Below are 20,865 nucleotides of genomic sequence, written 5' to 3' on the forward strand. Positions count from 1 at the left end.
AGTCTGCGTAAAGGCTTTCACGGGGCTTGCACGAAAAGCTCCCGTAGAAAGGCGAATGCCTAGATGGTGGACAGAGTCCAGCATTTTCAATGCCGTTGGTGGTGCGGACTGGTACACTATCGCCCCATAGTCTAGACGCGTGCGGATAAGGCTTTTGTAGAGGCTCATCAGATATTTGCTGTCGCTGCCCCAACTTGTGCGGGACAGCACCTTTAGGATGTTCAGTGTTTTTATGCATTTCTCCCTAATGTACTTGATGTGTGGTATAAACATGGGCTTCGTGCCTAGAACTATGCCTAAAAAATTTTGTTCACTCTTGACAGCTACGCGCTCACCCTGCAACTCTATATGGGGATCAGGGTAGAGGCCTCTCTTCCTAGAAAACAGAACACAGGAGCTCTATAGTGGATTCAGACCGAAACCGTTCTCATCTGCCCATTTACAGACCTTGTTAACACAGAGCTGAACCTGTCGCTCGCATGCCGAGAGATTACAGGATTTAAAACCTATCTGTAGATCATTAACGTATGCTGAATAAAAGATGTTACGAGGGATGCACGACCGCAGGGAGTTCATTTCAACTACAAAGAAAGTACAACTGAGGACACCGCCCTGGGGTACTCCCTTTTCTTGCACGAACGGTCGTGACAACGCATTGCCCACTCGAACACTAAATGTACGATTGGAGAGATAATTTTCAATTACACTTAGCAAATTACCATATTTACTCGATTTTACCGTGCCCTCGATTGTAACGTGCACCGGGTTTCCACGACGAAAAAAAAAAAAAAGTAAGACATCGATTGCAACGGCGCACACCCATTTTTCTCATTGGCCCACACGATCACACCACTCGGGAAAAAGACTCCTTTCAGGAGCGTCTTCCGTTTAAATATGAGGTACGGGGGAAGCTTGTGCCTATCTTACGTGCAACAGAGCATTGCCGTCGCTCTAGTTTTACTGTGGCCCGATGTCAGCACGCGAACTTGTTTCGCCCCCTTCTTCTTGATGGTTGTGGTGCCAGGCATGTTGAAGCAAAGAGGCGTCTGATCGGCATTCCCGATTTGCCCAAGCAGGGAGCCGTTGTTGTGCCGCAAGTTTAGGACGAACCTCTGAAAACTGAAGCTTTTCTTCGTACTCCTCCGGCAACTTTTAGCGTATGCCCGTTCGCCTTCAGAGGGAAAAACCTTTCCTCTTTATAAAGTTAGTTAGCCAGCACCTGCTCGCTTTAAACTGGCTCCGCATTAGCCCTTTTTTTAAGGCTAACTGCATAGCCTGCACTTGGAGCAGTTCTGTCGTCACGGGCCGCTTTGCCGCTCACTGCTCAATCACATACTCGCCGAGCAGCTCTTCAATTTGCGGAAACCGACCCTGCTGTGGTCCGCTGAAGCCTTTGCGTGAATCTTTGCTGTCGACAATATTCTGCTTTTGTTTCCGCCAGTCCCGCACGCACGTTTCGGGAACTCCAAACGACTGCGATGCAGCCCGATTTACGTCCGTTTTGGCACACGCGATGACTTTTCTTTTAAAAGCGGCATCATGGTGCACTCGTTGAGTTTTTGGAGTTGGCCCTTCCATGCCATCGATGCTAATGCACACCAAGATGACGAACTCCTCGGCACACGTACGAAGTGCTGCATGCGAAACTCATAGGCAGAAATGGCCGACGCGTCATGCCGACGCACTTAGGGGGCGGCCATTTCGGAATGCCGATGGCAATAGAATGACCGTATTTATTTATTTTTCGTACTCGATTCTAACGCGCATGCAATTTATGAACTCGCTTAACCGGAAAAAAGGTGCGTGTTAGATTCGAGTAATTACGGTACCTTGTATACCTAAATGTGTGAGGTTTCTTAATATTCAAAAACGCCACGTTGTATCGTATGCCTTGTCCATGGCAAGGAAGAGAGATATGAAAAACTTCTTATGAATGAAAGCTTCGCCTATTTGCGCCTCTATGCACATGAGATGGTCTGTGGTGGACCGGCACTCTCTGAATCCGCATGATATTGGTCGAAGAGTTTGTTTGATTCCAAAAAATGTAAAAATCGGCAGTTTATCATCTTTTCAAATAATTTGCAGAGGCAGCTAGTCAGAGCAATAGGTCTGTAACTCGATACGGAAGATGGATCCTTGCCCTGTTTAAGCATAGGTATCACTATGGCCTCTTTCCACGCAGAGGGAATTTCGCCAGAAGCCCATATGGAGTTATACAGACAGAGAAGAGTTTTATGTGTTTCTTGAGGTAAGTGTTTAAGCATCTGATATATAACACGGTAAGAGCCTGGGGCTGATTTGTTGCAGCAGTTTAGCGCTGCCTGCTACTCAGCCAAGCGGAAAGGTCTGTTGTATGGCTCATTTTTTCCACATTTAGGTTCAACTTTCCGTCTTTCTACTCTCTCTTTGTATCGTTTGAATGTATCAAAATAATGGGATGAGCTGGACACGTGTTCAAAGTATGCTCCCAGGGAGTTTGCTTGATCCTCAAGGCTATTACCCTCTGTGTCTACTAGAGGGAGCGAGTGTGTCTGTTGGCCTCTTATCCTATTCACTCTGTTCCAGACCTTAACTTCATCAGTATAGGAAGTAATGCCTGACAAAAACTTCTGCCAGCTTTCTCTCCTAGCCTGTCGGCGCGTCCTTCACCCTTAAGACTTTACTTGTTTGAAATTGATCAGATTCTCTGCAGTTGGATAGTCACGCAAAAGACCCCACGCTTTATTGTGCTTTGTGCGAGCATTCCTGCAGTCGTCGTTCCACCACGGGGCACGTCGACTGCAGAGACCACAACATGTCTGGGGGATACAATTTCAAGCAGTGTCAATAATAAAAGCAGCGAAATACATAGCAACAGAGTCGATTTCTAGAGACGAAATCTCGGCCCACGGTACTATAGTACTAAGACTCTGGTACTTCTCCCAATCTGCTCTGTCTACCTTCCAAGTTGGAGCCTGAGGTAGAATTTCATTTTCTTTTGGCATCTTCAGTAATATGAGAAAGTGATCACTCCCATAGGGGTTTTTAATAACATCCCAATTAAAATCAGGTAAAAGCGTAGGAGAAACAATGCTAAGATCAATGCACGAATACGTTTTGTTTGCCAGGCTAAAAAATGTTGGTTCTTTCTTATTTAAAGTGCATGCATCTGTGGAAAGTATAAAGTTCTCAATCAAGCGGCCTCGCGCATCACTCCTCGAGTCACCCAACAAAGGGCTGTGGGCATTAAAATCGCCAAGGACGATACAGTAAAAGCTCGTTAATTTGACACCCGTTAATTCAGAAATTCGGATAATTCGGACGGCTCTATTGGTCCCGGTCAAAGTGCATGTTAATCTATAAGACCAAACCTTCGTTATTTCGTCGGAATTCGGCTCCGCACCGCTTAATTCGGACAAATGCTGACGGCTGCTGCTACACAAAAGTGTGATAAAGCAGCGCTGGCACCACTGGAGTGAAACCGAAAGCTGAGTGGCATCGCCATCATCATGAACTAGTGGGGGCGATCGCAGCGTCACCAAACGTCGGCATCGCATCTTCTTTCTTCTCCACTCAGCGCCTCTGATGCCATTTTCCCTCGTGTTGTCCTGTCGGAACCATCTCTTCTTGCGGAGTTCTCTTTTTGTTCCATTGTGATGGTATTTGCATGCCACCACCATCGTGCGCTACAGTGATGGCAACGCCGAAAAAGCGGCAGAACTATGACGCAAAGAACTTGGCGACTAAAGTGCAAATTTTGGAAGCACTGAAGAACGGCGAATCGCGACAGCAGGTTATGACCAAGTACAACGTGAAGCGGAGCACGTTGGGAACGTACGTGAAAAATGACCAACAGATTCGACAAGCCTTCGAAAGCGAGAAGTTTCATGCCTCTAGAAAGCGGTTGCGAACCGCAGCTCATCCCCAGCTCGAAGAAGCTTTGCTCCGGTGGATTACTGACTGTCGCAACGCGCATCTGCCTTTGAGCGGACCTCTCATCATGGCGCAAGGTGAGAAGTACGCTGCAATGATGAACATTGAATCGTTCAAAGCGTCAGAAGGGTGGTTTGCGAGGTTTCGAGAGAGACACGAACTTGTGTTCAGGAGTGCGTGCGGCGAAAAGGCCAGTGTTGACGAAAGCGTGACCACCGAGTGGAGAAATGTGAAGCTGCTGGAGCACATCGCCGCATATGAACCACGTGACGTGTTAATGCAGATGAAACTGCTCTATTTTTCAGAGCTCTGCCCGACAAGACGGTGACTTTCAAAGGGGACGCGTGCATTGGTGGCAAGAAGTGCAAGCAAAGGATAACTGTGCTTCTTGCCGCCAATATGACTGGCACGGAGCGCTTGCCACTACTTGTCATCGGGAAGGCGCTTAAGTCACGTTGTTTTAAGAACGTCAAAAGCCTTCCTGTCGAGTACACAGCGAACAGGAAGGCATGGATGACATCGGGCATTTTTTGCGGCTGGCTGCAGCAGTTGGACCGGCACTTCACGTCGAAGGACCGCAAGATAATTGTGGTTGTTGACAACTGCAGTGCCAATAACTGTACAGTCGAACTGAAGAGCATCAAAGTAGTTTTTTTGCCGCCCAACACTACGTCTGCTCTAAAGCCGATGGACCAGGGTATCATTCACTACGTGAAGTCGAAGTACCACAAGCACCTGCTAGAGCGAATGATCCTATGCTCAGAAGCTGGAAAGTTGTATCAAGTGGACTTACTTGGCGCAGTGCACATCATCGCCCACCTGTGGAAAAACACTCTGCCGCAAGTCATCGCCAACTGTTTTCGGCACAGCGGTTTTGTGAGGCCCGAGCATGCAGCAGTAGCTGACGATGGCATCGAGGAGGTGTCAGCCAAGTCCACCGACGATGACTGCCCGACTTTCGATGCTGTCTTTCCCACAGATGTGACCTTTCAGGACTACATCGCGATTGATCATGGTGTCGCCACGAGTGGTCTCCTGACCAATCAAGAGATTAAAGATCACGGTTCCGACAAAGAATTATGCGAGGAGATACAGCCGCGACCTCATCGCACCTCACGAGAAGTCTCGGAGGGGCTGTTAATATTAGAGGACGCTTGCCTGAACACTCCGGACAGCTTGCGTGCTGTTGGCTATTTGGAACAGTTAAGAAAAATTGTGATGTCAGCCGGAATCTGCGCGAAAACGCAGACAATTACAAAATACTTCAACAAATAAAGGTATGTTTCTGCAGCTTGATTTTAAATGTTGTTGTCCCTGTTCATTCGTTAATTCGGCATTCGGTTATTTCGGACAGTTTCTCTTGTCCCGTGAAATCCAAATTAACGAGCTTTTACAGTATATGGTTCAGGTAGCTGATCCATAAAAGACTGAAATTCTTGTTTCTGCAACTGATAATGAGAAAAAATGTTCACTGAGCAAATGGTAACAAGTTTCTCTAAGACAACAGAACGAATGGCCCCTGCTTCGAGGGTCGTTTGTATCTGCAAATCTTGACACGCTATGCATTTGTCTAATATAATAGCAACGCCACCTGATGATGCGATTGCATCATCTCGATCTTTGCGGAAGATGATGCGGTCTCTGAGAAAATTCGCGTGTTTTGGTTTCAAGTGTGTTTCTTGTACACACAGCACTTTCGGTGAGTGTTTGTGTTAAAAGTTCTTGGACATTGTCGAGGTTTCTAGGCAGTCCTCTGACGTTCCACTGTATAATTTGTGTTTTCATATTTGGTATAAAGTAGTGCTGTGTGTACGGATTGGGAGTGACTTACTTTACAGAGCCTTTAGGGGCCCTGTAATTGGTGTTTTTTCTTTCTTGGAGAAATCAAGGGGCTCTCGCCGCTCCTTCGGCGCAATCTGCGCCGATGGGTCAGTGGTGTTCGCCTCTGGAGAGGCGCCAGACAGTCGTGTACGTGGGGTAGGCTTTGTCTTGGTGGACAAAGCCTTCGCCCCCAACAGACCAGGCCAGAGGTCAAGGGGACCTCTTTAGTTCGTGTGGTGCCCTGGCTGCTGCCAGGGTTCACAGGGGCCTTTGGTAAGGCCATGTTCATAGAGGGCGGAGTAGCCAGGGCTGCTTCTCCAGTGGGGTCTGCTGGCGGTTGCCTCGGCACGCCAGGCGTCATCAGGGGCTTCGCCGAAAACCGTAGTGGCGCTGACCCCCCTTGCAACACTTCGGCGAATGACTTCTGTAGAAAAGTGTGCGTTGCCCGCTGTCGGGCTTCCCTGAAACTGACATTTTCTTGGAATTTAATTGTGAGAATTTCTTTTTCTCTTTTCCAGGCTGGGCATGAGCGAGAATAAGCGGGATGGTCACCATCACAGTTCGCGCAATGGGCCTCAGCCTCAGACTTACAGGCATTAGCAGAGTGCCCTGTGGTGGCGCACCTTGCGCACATGAGCTGCCCTTGACAGCTTTGAGAAGCATGGCCAAATCGTTGGCACTTGAAACAACGCCTCGTGTTTGGTATATATGGTCGAACATGGAGCGTGAGATAGCCTGTAGCGACTGTTTCTGGGAGTGTGTTTGCTCCAAAAGTCAGTACAATGTGTTTTGTGGGGAGTTCTGCCTTCTTTCGCCTGATTTTAATGCGTTGCACATGTATGACATTCTCGTCTTTCCAGCCATCCAAAAGTTTTTCATCGGTAAGGTCTACATGAGCTTCATCTGATACGACACCTTTCACTATGTTCAATGTCCGGTGAGCGCTAACGGTGAGAGGTTTGTCCCCAAATGCAACAAGGTTGCTTAGTTTCTGATAATGGATTTTGTCTGACTTCTATTAGCAGGTCCCCACTGGCCATCTTGGCGGCTTTGTAGTCAGCGCAGATGGCATCAGTGAGGCATCTTGAAACTGGAAATGGTGATATGTTTGTTGCTTTTTTTCCTGTGGTGTCCCAATGTATCACATGATATTTTGGCAACAAGTCTTGATTCTTCATTGCACACTATGATGATGATGATGATGAGCGGTGTCTTGTAGGGCAAGGACCAAATGAAAACTGTGAGGCTGCTTCGGTGCACCCCCTTTTCTGGGGGCGATCACTTAGGAAGAGGTTTGGTGATCCCATGAAAGAAACTGTTCGACAACGGCGCCTACCACCGACCACAGAGCCCAACTAGGGGACGTGGCAGAGCATGTGAAGACGTCTGCGCAACGCCAGCAGTACGCCGTCACTATAACCTAATATGGTTTATCCTAGGTTGGATAAGCACACAAGGTTAACCCTTGCCGCCAGGAAATTTGGAAGAATATAGAAAAGAGAAGATGACAGGACGGATAAAAAGTGGGAGATGAAGACGAAGATGTAGGGAGAGAGAGATAGGAAAAGGGGACTCAATCTCCCCTGGGTGGGTCAGCCCAGGGGTGCCGTCTACGTGAAGCCGGGGCCAAAGGGGTGTGTTGCCTCTTCCGGGGGGGCCTTAAAGGCCCAAGCACCCAGCCTCAGCTTAATCCCCAGGATCCCCTTTTTCCAGGACACGGCTCAGCCACGCATGGCTAGGGGTGGGAGGGGTTGAGACCCCCCCCGTTAGCTCGGGTCCATGGTGTCGCTACACACCAAACGCCTGCTTGCGCAGACGCCCCGGCGGGGGAATCAAATTATTAACTGTTCAGATATCAAACTATAAATACAAGACAACAAATGTCCTATCGACCACACAGATGACACGCGGAAACCCATATTACATGAAATCTTATGTCTCAAATATTGGAGAAGTCAAATCATTTCCCTGTCAGGATGTTAACATCATGTTTTTTGGAATGCTACTACACCAAGCTCCAAAAACCTCGAATTTTAGATTTAAAAATGGTTGGAGAAGGACAGTAAGGTTTCTTTGTACTTTTTTTGCACAGCTATAGGATTTCCAAAAAGTTACAACAGGCCTGCAATATTGTGCCAATACAGTCAACTGCCGATTTTTCGTACGCCCGAATTTTCGGACATGCCTGAGAATTCGGACATCTTCGCGGCACCGCCACGAGCCCCATAGAATCAGTGTATAAGGAAGTCCAATTTTCCAGACTTTTTGACGCGACGGATGGTCGGAAACCACCACTGACCTCCGGTGCAAACCACCACAACCGCCTCACGCACGATTACGATCGCATAAATGAGCGCGCCGGTCTACTGTGGCGGCATCTGTTGCTTTGACGCGTTGATCGTTAGCGGAGAAACATACACGGCCTCCGAGATTCCTAACACTGGCCGTGTTTATCATGCAGGGGTGCTTCGCTGACAATTGAAACTATCCACCCTGAAATTTTTTGGCGCCAATAAACTTCTGCTCGTGCGTGCCAGTCCGGCTTCCCGCGCAGCGCTTTCGTGAAGCGTTTCACCACTTCGAACTAGAACTAACCATCACACACCGATTTGGTCTGGCCACACTGGCTATCTTGAATGTTTACCAGCGCCTTATCCGGAGTACCCGAGGCACTGTCGCCTGCCGTCGCACCGTTTTGTTTACGCAGCCCACATGGTGTTTGGCTAGCCTAGTGCGTGGTTGTGCGATCGTGTGAAGTGTGCTCTGAAACGCTAAGCCTAGGTGCTTCGACACTCGTCAGCAAACTCCTTTGTTCACATCGTGAGGATTTCGCTTGCCTGCGATGGCCCCCACTCCAGCTTCGTCATCCTCGCCGATGACATCGAAACGCGGAAAACAGTACCGTCGGTTAACTATGAAAAAAAAAGCCGCCATTGTTAAGTTAGTGAAGAGTGGCCGGTCGCAGGCTGACGTTCGTTAATGCTGACAACGAGCTCGACTTCTATGCAGAGCTAACCGACGTCAAAATGGTCAGTCAGGTTATGACGGATTCAGACGACTCCGATGTCGAAAAACAGGAACCAATGCCTGCGCCACATACGACCGCCGAATTGATGCGAGCACTGACGCTGTCATTGGTGTACAGTGATGACATGACCCTTGCTCAGATCGAGGCGAATGTGATCCCATGCAAGTGGAACGCCGTTCAAACAAGGATCAACAAGTTTTTCAAGCCACTGCAGCTCTAACACCGGCTGCCCTGACGACACCTGCTGTCGGCTGCGTGCATTTTTTTTAACGGCTCTTTTCAGAGCCGCCCCACTGATGCTTTGGCAGAGTTCCGGAAGTCTGGTACTTCGACCTTGACCCTCATGATACGAAAAATATCAATGAAATGGTGCGTTTTTCGCTTGCATCGAGAAATATTAGCAAAATGGTGTTTTTGTTTTTTGCTTGAATTGAAAAGTATCAGTAAAATTATGTTTTTTTTTGCATTCATTTTTTCGGATTGCCCGATTTTTCGTACGGTTTTTAGCTCCCTAGAGGGTCCGAAAAATCGCCAGTTGACTGTAGTTATAGACCAGCTGAACATAACGATAACAAGGACCAAGCATCGGCTATGACCCCTGACTCGCACAATGAGTAGCCAATGAAAACGTACCATTAAAATATCTCACTCAGGTGCAAATTACGATAGACTGTCTGCAAATGCATCCAATTCACACTACATAAATCCAAGGCACTGATAAAAAATTATTAAAAAAAGGGTAAGTTATAATTAGCATGTAATTAATTATATCATTATTCTTCAACCTGTCATGTTTAATTATTGCATAAATAGACTCAGACTTTAGTCTCAAGACACCTGCGATTTGTTTTTGGTTATATTCATTTCAAGCAATGAAAAATCAAACTTTTGACATTGGCTCTGGAACGTAGACTATCGAATAGTCTGTCACACACTGTAGCCCCTTCACCACAGTGATGAATTACAGTCATTGAGGTCAAGTCAAAACATAATGACTATGTAAGGGTTAAATTCATCTTATGCACAATGTATTTTACTTTTTCATGGTCACTAGTGTAAAGAACTGGGAAAAACAGGTAGTGTTTATATATGTGGACACAGCACCTCACGGGGATATTGTGGCCATATTGACACTATACCCTGGCCACGGTGATTTCTTATTATTGTGGTAAAGAAGTTTGGCACACGTTTAGGTACCAGAGGCAAGCAAACCACCACTTGTAAATATATCAACAGCACCTCCTATGACCAGTGCTTGTAAGAAGTTGTTGCACATGGCTGTCCTGCCAGTGCAGTGGCCACATTAGTAACAAGGGCAGTGGTAAGTGCTATCCCATGTCACATGACGACAATGCTTGGCAGGGTGAGGATATCATTCAGTTGACTGCAAGCAGAGAAAGCAATTTTGGGAGCAGGAAACATTTCAAGGACATCATCTGATACTTTGGACACTACAGTCGGAACTCGCAATAACGAAATTGGAGGAGAAGCAAAATATTTCACTCTTGCGGGAATTTCGTTGCCAATGAATTTTGATATTGCCGCTATAATATAGAACGGAGACAGTCAAAACTGTTATCCGAGACCAGGTAGGAGCGTAGGCCTAGCTATCAAAATGAGCGACAATCCGGGCCGAGCGTCTCGTGCTTAGCACTGACAATGTGTGTGCCGAGATTTGCATGACCCACTACAATCATCATTACACATTTCCCCCTCGCTAAAGATGGTGCCAAGTAAGTGTTCTAAGGTGTCGTGAGGACAAGTGGTTCGTGATATGGTTTGAGGCGATTCACATGTACGATTTCGCGGCCTCGGCGACGCAGGTCCACAGTGGCCGTGAGGGGTTCGATGAGGTAGTTAACAGCGGAAGTTTGTTCTATGACGCGATAAGGTCCATGGTACCTGCTGACAAACTTTGTAGAGGTACCAGGAGCAGCACTGGGGGGCACCCACAGCCAAACAAGAGAGTTGGGCGAAAATTGGTAGTTGGACCGTCCATCGTCGTGACGAAATTTCTGTAGCCCTTGTTCTTGTGTCGTAAGGGTGCGAGCTAATTGCCGACATTCTTCCGCATACCGCGCGGCTTCGGAAAGTGGTGTGTCTTCGGATGAGTCGGGTCGGTAGGGAAGAATGGTGTCAATTGGAGATGATGGTTCTCGACCATAAAGTAAAAAGAATGGAGAAAAGCCTGTCGTCGCTTGAGGTGCCGTGTTGTAAGCGTACGTTACGTAAGGAAGGATAAGATCCCAGTTGGTGTGGTCGGAGGCGACATACATAGAAAGCATGTCGCCAAGAGTACGGTTGAAACGCTCGGTCAAGCCATTTGTTTGTGGGCGATATGCGGTAGTACAGCGGTGAATTACATGGCATTCTGCAAGAAGTTCTCGAATAACATCCGCGAGAAAGACGCGGCCTCGGTCGCTCAAAAGTTCATGTGGAGCGCCATGACGCAGAACAAAACGTTGCAGCAGGAAAGACGCAACTTCACGTGCCTTCGCGGCTGGTAGAGCGGCCGTTTCTGCATATCTCGTGAGATGGTCGATCGCTACAATAATCCAGCGATTCCCAGCTATGTATATGGTAGAGGACCATAAAGGTCTATTCCAACCCGGTCGAATGGTCGCACTGGGCACGGTAACGGCTGCATTGGTGCAGTAGGACGGCTAGGATCGTGCTTGCGGCGTTGGCACTCTGTGCAAGATCGAATGTACTTTTGAACGAATGTGTACATGCCGCGCCAATAAAACCGAAAACGTAGCCTGGCGTAGGTTTTAAACAAACCGGCATGCGCACACTGCGGATCGGCATGGAAAGCAGCACATATGCTGGCGCGGAGATGCCTGGGTATGACGAGTAGCCATTTGCGACTGTCAGGGTGGTAGTTGCGGCGATAAAGTATTCCATCACGGATGGCGAAGTGAGAGGCTTGTCGGTGTAGCGCTCGAGATGGCGGGTGGGCGAGTGTTTCAGATAGGTAATCCATCAAAGACGCAATCCACGAATCTTTGCGCTGCTCCGCAGCCATGTTGATGGGTCCTGATAGTGGAAGGAAGTTGTCTTGGATGGAGACACTCGCAATATCAGTAGAAACAGGCGAACGCGAAAGAGCGTCGGCATCGGCGTGCTTCTGGCCTGAGCGATAAATGACGCGGATGTCGTACTCTTGGAGCCGTAAAGCCCATCGTGCCAAGCGTCCTGAGGGATCTTTGAGGGAGGATAACCAGCAGAGCGCGTGGTGGTCGGTAACAACATCGAAAGGGCGGCCGTACAGATAAGGCCGAAATTTTGTAATGGCCCAGATAATCGCTAGGCATTCTTTCTCAGTTACCGAATAATTTGCTTCTGTTCTTGTAAGAGTGCGGCTCGCGTACGCAACAACATATTCTTGGTAACCTGGCTTTCGTTGGGCGAGTACAGCGCCAAGACCGACACCGCTAGCATCTGTGTGGATTTCTGTGGGAGTGCTTGAATCGAAATGACGCAGTATGGGTGGTGTTGTAAGCAGTTCACGCAGCTTCGCAAAGGCACTGTCGCAAGCTGGAGACCACGCAGATAGATTGCGGTCTCCCTGAAGTAGGTCTGTCAGAGGCGCCATGATCGAGGCGAAATCTCGGACGAAGCGGCGGAAGTATGAGCAAAGCCCAATGAAACTACGCAGCTGCTTGAGAGACGCGGGCCTCGGGAACTCGCGAACAGCACGTAGCTTAGCGGGGTCAGGAAGAACGCCATTCTTCGACACGACGTGTCCGAGAATGGTCAGCTTGCGCGCTCCAAAGTGACACTTCAAGTTGAGTTGGAGGCCGGCTGCAGAGAGGCAGCGTAGAACCTGTTCCAAGCGACGAAGGTGCGTGGAAAAATCGGGTGAGAATACCACTACATCGTCTAAGTAGCACAAACACGTGTTCCATTTGAGGCCTCGTAGGATAGTGTCCATCATGCGCTCAAATGTTGCCGGCGCATTGCATAGCCCGAATGGCATCACGTTAAATTCGTATAAGCCGTCTGGTGTAACAAATGCAGTTTTTGGCCTATCATCCGGATTCATGGGCACTTGCCAGTACCCAGAGCGTAGATCAAGGGAGGAAAAGAACTCTGCGCCTTGTAAAGGGTCGAGGGCGTCATCAATTCGAGGCAAAGGATAAACATCCTTTCGTGTTATTTTGTTTAGGCGACGATAATCTACGCAAAAGCGTATCTTGCCATCCTTCTTTTTAACTAAAACAACCGGCGACGCCCAAGGACTGTTTGACAGTTGAACGACGCCTCGCTTTAGCATGTCACCTACTTGTTCATCGATGATACGGCGATCAGTTGGCGAAACACGGTATGGTCGCTGCCGTAGTGGTGGGTGATTACCTGTGTCGATCTGGTGGCATACGGTAGATGTGCGACCTAAAGTAGCGCTGTGACTGTCAAAAGATGGTCGAAACTTGTCAAGGAGGCTCAAAAGCTCTCACCTCTGTTGTGGGTTTAGGCCTTCGTCGATGACACGGTTGAAAATGTCGGTAGTGGAAGGGTCATTCACGGAACTACAGGAGAGGGCGCTGACTTCCGATGATTCATCAGGAACGTCAAGTGTAGCGATGGTTTCGAATGATTCTATCGAACCAATACAGTCGCCTCGAAGTAGCGTAATCGTGAATGGGAACCGATTCTTCACAGGCACGTTGGTCGCACCACCTTGAAGAGTAACGAGAGCAGTTGGGAGCGGTGATAGGTGGCGATGAACGGAAGCAGCGGAAGGCGTGAAGAATGCGGTAGCGTCGACGACTGTGGAACACGACACAGGTGCGAAGACAGTAGCGCGTGGAGGGATTTGGGTGTCGTCACTAATGACCAACTTCGCGTCGGAAGGGCGATCGTGGACTGGTAGCGCATCACCAAGGGGACAAAAGGCAACTTCGGCACGGGCGCAATCAATGACGGCTTGGTGATGGGAGAGAAAATCCCAACCTAAAATGATGTCATGAGAACAGTGCGGGAGTACTACAAACTGGACTGTATAGGGCACTCCTTGAATTACAAGTCTGGCAGTACACGCGGCCACAGGCTACACAGGCTGTGCAGTGGCAGTATGAAGACATGAACCCAAGTAAGGCGTTGTCACTTTTCGAATTGAACGGCAAACTTTTTCGGCGATGACAGAAATTGCGGCACCAGTATCAATAAGGGCGAGTACGGGTACACCTTCACGAACGGTATTAATTACATTCGGCGGCGAACGAAGAGGGCTTGTGCTTTGCGACGAGGACGCAGTTCTTGCCTCGGGAACTGCGTCATTTAGTTTTCCGCGTCGATTGTAGGGCGGCGTCGGCGCATCGGAGAGGGCGAGCGTCGACGTGGAGAAGGAGATCAGCGATCAGGAGCTGGTCGGTGGCTTGGACGAGGAGCGTACAATTCGGGGTCTGGGGTGTATTGAGTGTACGTGTAATCGTTCTCGTATGGACGTAGGTTTTCACGTGAGTGGAGTGGGCGGCGGCGGCACAGACGTGCGACGTGCCCAGGTAGACCACACGAAAAGCAGATCGGTCGGTTGTCGGCAGTGCGCCATGGATTAGGGACTCGGCGAAGTGGAGGTCGTGGCGGCTGGGCAGCATAAACAGGAGCAGGCTGTGAAGGCGGCGCTTGGAACGTCTGTGGTCGTGGTCGTGCTGCTGCTTCGGCGTACGTCAATGGTGCATTGACTGGTGGCACCAGCTGCGGAGGAAGGACCTCAGACACTTGATCTCGTATAATAGTCCGTAGAGTAGGGCTAAGCGGTGCACTGCGCTCCGGTAGGCCAGAGATGAGCGAGAGTTGGCGGGCAACTTCTTCGCGCACGAAATCTTTGATCTGCGAGAGGAGGACGGGGTCTTGCGAGGGAGTTAAGCCGGACATCGATTCCTGATGTGGGACAGCACGGCGGGTGACGAGACGTTGCCGGCGGAGCTCATCATAGCTTTGGCAGAGCTCGGTAACTTGGGCGACAGTAGCAGGGCTTTTTGAAATGAGCATCTGGAAAGCGTCCTCGTCAATACCCTTAAAAATATGCTTGATGCGGTCCACCTCTGTCATGTTCACATCGACACACTTGCACAAGTCAATGACGTCTTCTATGTAACTTGTAAAGTTCTCACCAGGCAGTTGAGATCTCGACTGAAGGCGCTGCTCCGCACGAAGTTTGCGGACAGAAGGACGACCAAAGACTACGCTGAACTTTGCTTTGAATGCTGTCCAGGTGGGAACGTCGGTCTCATGGTTCCGAAGCCATAAGTGGGCAATGCCACTGAGGTAAATGCCGACAGTGGCCCGTCTCGTGGCTTCGTCTCATTTGTTCAAGACACTCACGAGTTCGTAAGTAGCCAGCCAGTCGTCGACGTCGTGGTCGTCAGTGGCGCTGAATATGGGAGGATCCCGCTGACGGACCGCGCCGGAGCACACGATGGCCTGGGAAGCCATAGGAGGAGGGCTTGTGGCAGATGCAGTGGTCATGACAGCAGGTAGAGTCCGGCTTCGCAACTCCAGGATTGCAAGGAGACCCAGCAAACTCCACCAATTATAATATAGAACGGAGACAGTCAAAACTGTTATCCGAGACCAGGTAGGAGCGTAGGCCTAGCTATCAAAATGAGCGACAATCTGGTCCGAGCGTCTCGTGCTTAGCACTGACAATGTGTGTGCCGAGATTTGCATGACCCACTACAATCATCATTACACCGCATACAGTGTGCAATTCACAGAGATGAGAACAACGAGTGTTGAAGATTGGGCGAGTTGGTTCGTCGTACTTGAAGTGGTATAGCGCATTACGGGGAAGAAGAAACGGCCGAGCAGACAGACACAAGAGGACCGTTGGAAGTTAGCACTCTGTCCTCTTGTGTCGGTCTGCTCGGCCGTTTCTTCTTCCCCGTAATGCGCTATACCAATTCAAGTAAGATGAGAACAAGCCATATATCAATCAAGGTAATAATTTCGAAGACAGGTAGGGCATCCTTAATAAGGATACCCTTTTTTTATCAGAAAATGCAGAGAGGAACTAATATTTACATGTATGCAAGATTACCTTGTTTGTAAAATCGAAACGCAGCCTGTCGGGAGCAACAAGTGAACCTCTCTGGTCGGCCTCAGCAGTCAACACTTTGCGCAATGCAAAGTTCAAAATGTGGGTCCCAGTGTGGTTGTTCATCAGCAATTTACGGCGCTCCTGAAAATGTGACATGGAAGAAATTTTAAAAGCCTTTTAGTCAAACATCCGTAATTTCTAAAATTTCAACCCCATTAAAAAACACTATTAACAGTTCTATGGTATTCCAGACAGTTTAGGATAGGGCGTTTTTTCGAAACAGGGGACAAGCTATTTTGGAGCAGTTGTGCAGCATGAAAAATGGCGTTTGGGATAAATTTGAGCAATACAGCAGTATACGTGCAACAACTTAAGTAAATTCTTTTTTTTTATTTCAATGCAACAATGAGGCAAAGCACAAATTCAACAAACAGCTATCAGGTTCCTCTTCACAAAAATGCCATCTGTCGACATGACCAGAGGTGTGCATTGCAGTGAATCGTTTGTGATCAGGGCAAATGTGGCCCATACAGATTTTATGAGGGACAGGTTCCAAACAAGCTTCCACACCAAAAAATTAACCTAATCAGAAAAATGCAGTCCACTTAATTAACATAACCCCTAAAAAACAAAACGAAGAATTTGTTACAGAGAAAAACCTTACATTATCGATGTCCTTTGAGCACAGTGCATAGTTAGTGGCTCAACTTAATATGATAATAATTATCAATTATTAGGCCCACAAATAGTTGTAGAAGGCATGCATCATGAGCAGCTGCAAGTCTATGCACTAAAACAATGAGCGCCCACTAGACATGATTGCGACTATACAGATGCTATCAGGACGTTTTAGTGAATCATACTTGATATGAGACAGAGATGGGGGTTCAATGCCAGCCAGTGCATGTGGCCTATGCAGGTCAAGGCCTTGCTAGGGCAAGGTTTCTTAAAATGTGCTGCAGAAGGTGCTTATTGGGCTATATGGGCACTTAGGACTAATGGAACTCAATCCTATTTAACACCCCCTTAAATCGAAGAAGTCATTCAGAGAAGAAAAAAAATTAATTTTGAACTTCAAATTTGTTGTGGTTATCACATTCGACATTGCACTTTGGTCGCGCATGGCCCACCAGCAATTTGGCTACATGTAATTGAAAAAGGCAATTAATTATGGCAACAGAATCGAGCATGCTACTAGTGATTTGTAGGCATTAATCTTTAATTGCCACAAAGAGGCTCTTACGTTTGGCTCGGCAGTTCGTCTGGGCAGATGCCATAGTGCGTAAGCTGGTCTGCTAGGATGCTTTCAACCACATCGGCGTCCAGTCAGCAAGACGCTGTTCTGTAGGTGTTCCAGGTAGTTCTCTATAGTCGGGTCACAACGAAAGCTTCGCGAGACAACCCTTTTGTTGAACTACTTCGAACAGCGTGAGACAGCGCCACTGTAGCAGTTCTCATGAAGTCAACCTCTTGACTCGGCTACTGTCACCCATGTGAAATCGTCACAAGAGCACCGACAGTTAAGAAGTGTGGGAAGTGCAGTCACAGTTCTCAGGGATTGAGCACCTGGCCTACCGAGTTCGGGAAACTTCTGGAAACACTGTAGCAGAACACTGCCTTGGACCACTGCTGACGTTCGTGTCAGCAGCCATCTCCTTGGAGGAGTTCAACTTTCCCCCTCCATCGGACTCTACCTCCTCGCCCTTCAATGTCTTCAAGGTGTGGGCCGGGTGCGTCATTGTGTGGTACGCTCGTACTACCATTGGACCTTTTCACCCGTGTTTTTCACCAGCAAAGTGGTCCAATATCTGCACCCTTTCTGGCGGTTGGACCACTGAGACTTCGTCACCTGATTTGTGGCAAGAGTGGTGACCGCTTTCTTCGGACCTCCGTGTAAGGAGACGACGGGCTATAAAAGCCGAAGACATTTTGTAAAAAAGAGCTGAATCTTTGTTGTACATAGCTGAATCTGAGCTGAATCTCTGTACAGTTTCATCTTTTTCATCCTGTAAATAAACCTTCGTTCAGTCTCTTAAGAACGCGTCTTTTCACTTGCGAGCATCGGCTATGCGGACGACGGCGGGGAGCCAGCTACCCGTAAAGAAGCTCGCCATACCTGTCGTCAAACCTCTTCAAGCCCTAACAACTAGTGGCACCGGTGGAGACTCGCTCAAAAAAATGCACCCTGTGCTTTGGAGTCATCACTCGGACTCATACTTGCCAAAAGTTTCCTGAGCTAGACTGACTCGGACTTACAGTCACGAAAAAGTTCCTTCAATGACCTCACTTGGACTCACATTCACCAATATATTACTCTCCTGGACTCACTCAGATTCACAGCTCAATCTTAGCCTGAGTGAGTCGACTCATGAGCGAGTTCGCTGACCTATGCGTACTTTTCATACACGGTCAATGCCATCCCACTGGAGCGGGTTAAGGAACACAAATACCTTTGATTAACAATAGCCCATAACCTGAGATGAAACTCGCATGTTAGTAACATAACATCTACTGCATCGAAGTGCCTTTTCTTTGTTAGGAGGCACCTCCGACTGGCCCCACGCGATCTAAAAATTCTGGCTATTAAGGATAAGCTTATCAACTCACCCTCAGGACTGCTCAAGGATGCCAGAATTTCAACATTAGAAATTTAGCTGTACTAGCCCATTATAAGTTTTTGTACCAGCTTCTGCTTAACCACTTTCGCACTGATGTCTCCAGATACATTTTCAGAAGTTAAAAACGGGCCTCAAAACATGGACACACTCATACGCTCAAGGAATACCCCTTTTGTACTGACTGTTTCAAAAATTAATTCTTTCCTTCGCCATAAGAGAGTAGAATGATATCAGCAAGGCCATCACAAGCAGCCGTTACTAGGATGTATTCGCTTGTTCCATGAAAAATAACCTACTAGCCTTACAGACTTGACTATCTTGTACTTGTATCTTGCTTTTTTTTTTCTTTCGGTTGTTTGTAGTTTTATCATTGGGATATCTACAATTATGATTTTAATGTGTGCCTGTTACTCACTTAAACATTGTACCACTATATGCTGGAGTGAATACCATTTAAATCCATCTGCATACCATGTTTATGCTGAATCAATCTGTTTAAGTTAGAAACTTCATGTTCTAAAATAACTATCTATAGCTAGTAGCCATATTTTGAATGTTATTTGATGCATCTACTTTTGCCAAACAAAAAACTGCACTAACTCTTTTGATGTCATATGTGTGTTGTCGGGCCAATGGGCTCTTATCTGCAGCACGCACGGTGGCAGGCGAGCAAAGGGATGCAGCGTCGGTCACGCTAGGCCCGAGGGGTGTTTCCTCCGTGCATGCTACAGAGGCGAGGCCTCACCGGTTTTGAAGGCGTCAGCTATAAGGCGAGTCGATGGCCCGTATTCTACAGCATGTTACGTGTGAGTTCACTTTCCTGCTCTTATGTCTCGCGCTGGCTTTCCCGGAGTTGTTTCACTGTGCATGTTCCATTGACCGCCAGTCTGCGGGAATTGTTTGTTATTAGCTGCTTGTGAAAACAGAAGCGAGTGAACGTCTGCAGCACACTCTCAAACTACTTTTGAATCGAGCCATCGTATCGGGTACAGCTCTACCGATTTCGAAAAATGGTCAGTGACTACTAACAAGTACTGACACCCCTTAGCTGATCTTGGGTACGGGCCCATTGTGTCACAGGCAACGATTTCCCGTGGGTACTTGCTTTCCACATATTTCACAGGTAGAATATTTGGGGACACTTTCAAAGTTCTGCATGCTTTCTGCATGCTTTCTGTGTTTGTGGACACTACATGCTTTCCGTGTCAGATTCTGCAGCAGCGGATACCCCATACGAGGTGCCGCTGGTGTAGAATTTACAGCATCGGTGCCACAAGTATCAGCAGATAGCTTACGTTTCCTCACGAGCACAGGTGCTCGAATGCATGCGCTCATTACGTGCTACTTTATTGCAGAACCCAATGGTGCTGTACCAGTGCCATACATAATTATTTGACCAGTGCAGTACAAGGTACTGGGCGGCTGGAACACTGCCCGATGCGTGCCGCCCCGCCGCGGTGGTCTAGTGGCTAAGGTACTCGGCTGCTGACCCGCAGGTCGCAGGTTCGAATCTTGGCTGCGGCGGCTGCGTTTGCAATGGAGGCGGAAATGTTGTAGGCCCGTGTGCTCAGATTTCGGTGCACGTTAAAGAACCTCAGGTGATCAAAATTTCCGGAGCCCTCCACTACGGCGTCTCTCATAATCATATGGCGGTTTTGGGACGTTAAACCTCACATATCAATCAATCAATCAATCGATTCATGCCTACACTGCCGCGCGGCACACCCATTTTGGGTTGAAACGGGGCTTTTAAATTGCTTTTGAAAATTCCAGCCAGGGCCAGATTGTAATTCTGACTAAATAACAAGCTCTGCAACAAGAAAAACGAGCAAAAAAAAGGTACGAGTTACTGAGGCTCGAACCCAGCCCATCGACGCACACTGAAATTTGAAGCTGACATGCCAAAACTACACTCCACTTCAAAGACAGAGCATAGCGTTTCTACTTTATACCCAATTCCGGTGGCCTATATTTTCATGAACTTGATAAGAAATGTCCATTTATGTCTCAGTGTTCGCGACAACTTAACAGAATATAGTCAATTCGTTTCTTATGTGTTGCCCAAGATGAGAACGTTCATCTGGCCCGTTTTGTTGAAAAACATGTCAGCATAACTGCAGATGTGACCTGCATTCGACTTCCAAGCAAACTTCCATGCACGTTCGCTTGAACGTAGGCAAGCGCGCTGAGTTCAGCAGACTACAGCTGGCTTCTACCTAAAGTGAGTCATCTTTCTGAAAATTGACAACAAAGTTTTTCGACATTTCGGCCAGTTTATTTAACTACAACTCTAAATCACAGTGTCAACGGGAACAAGCCCATCTATCAGCTCTTGGCAAATAATTTTTTGCGACGTTGGATGACAGAAACATGACGTCTGATGATAGATATTCACCCACCGATGAGAGTGAGAAACGGCCTGTTTGAAAAGAGGGCACGTCAAA

General features: G+C 48.0%; 1 protein-coding gene across 1 annotated transcript in view; it reads right to left on the reverse strand.

The window, feature by feature from the left end:
• Positions 1-20,865, reverse strand: part of LOC119177103 (alanine--tRNA ligase, cytoplasmic) — a 94,743-nt gene that overhangs the window by 27,219 nt on the left and 46,659 nt on the right. The window contains exon 15 of the mRNA XM_037428489.2: positions 15,804-15,944. Within this exon, the coding sequence (XP_037284386.1) occupies positions 15,804-15,944 (141 nt within the window). The remainder of the gene's footprint in view (positions 1-15,803; positions 15,945-20,865) is intronic.

Source organism: Rhipicephalus microplus, chromosome X (assembly GCF_043290135.1).
Source record: "Rhipicephalus microplus isolate Deutch F79 chromosome X, USDA_Rmic, whole genome shotgun sequence".
NCBI lineage: Eukaryota > Metazoa > Arthropoda > Arachnida > Ixodida > Ixodidae > Rhipicephalus > Rhipicephalus microplus.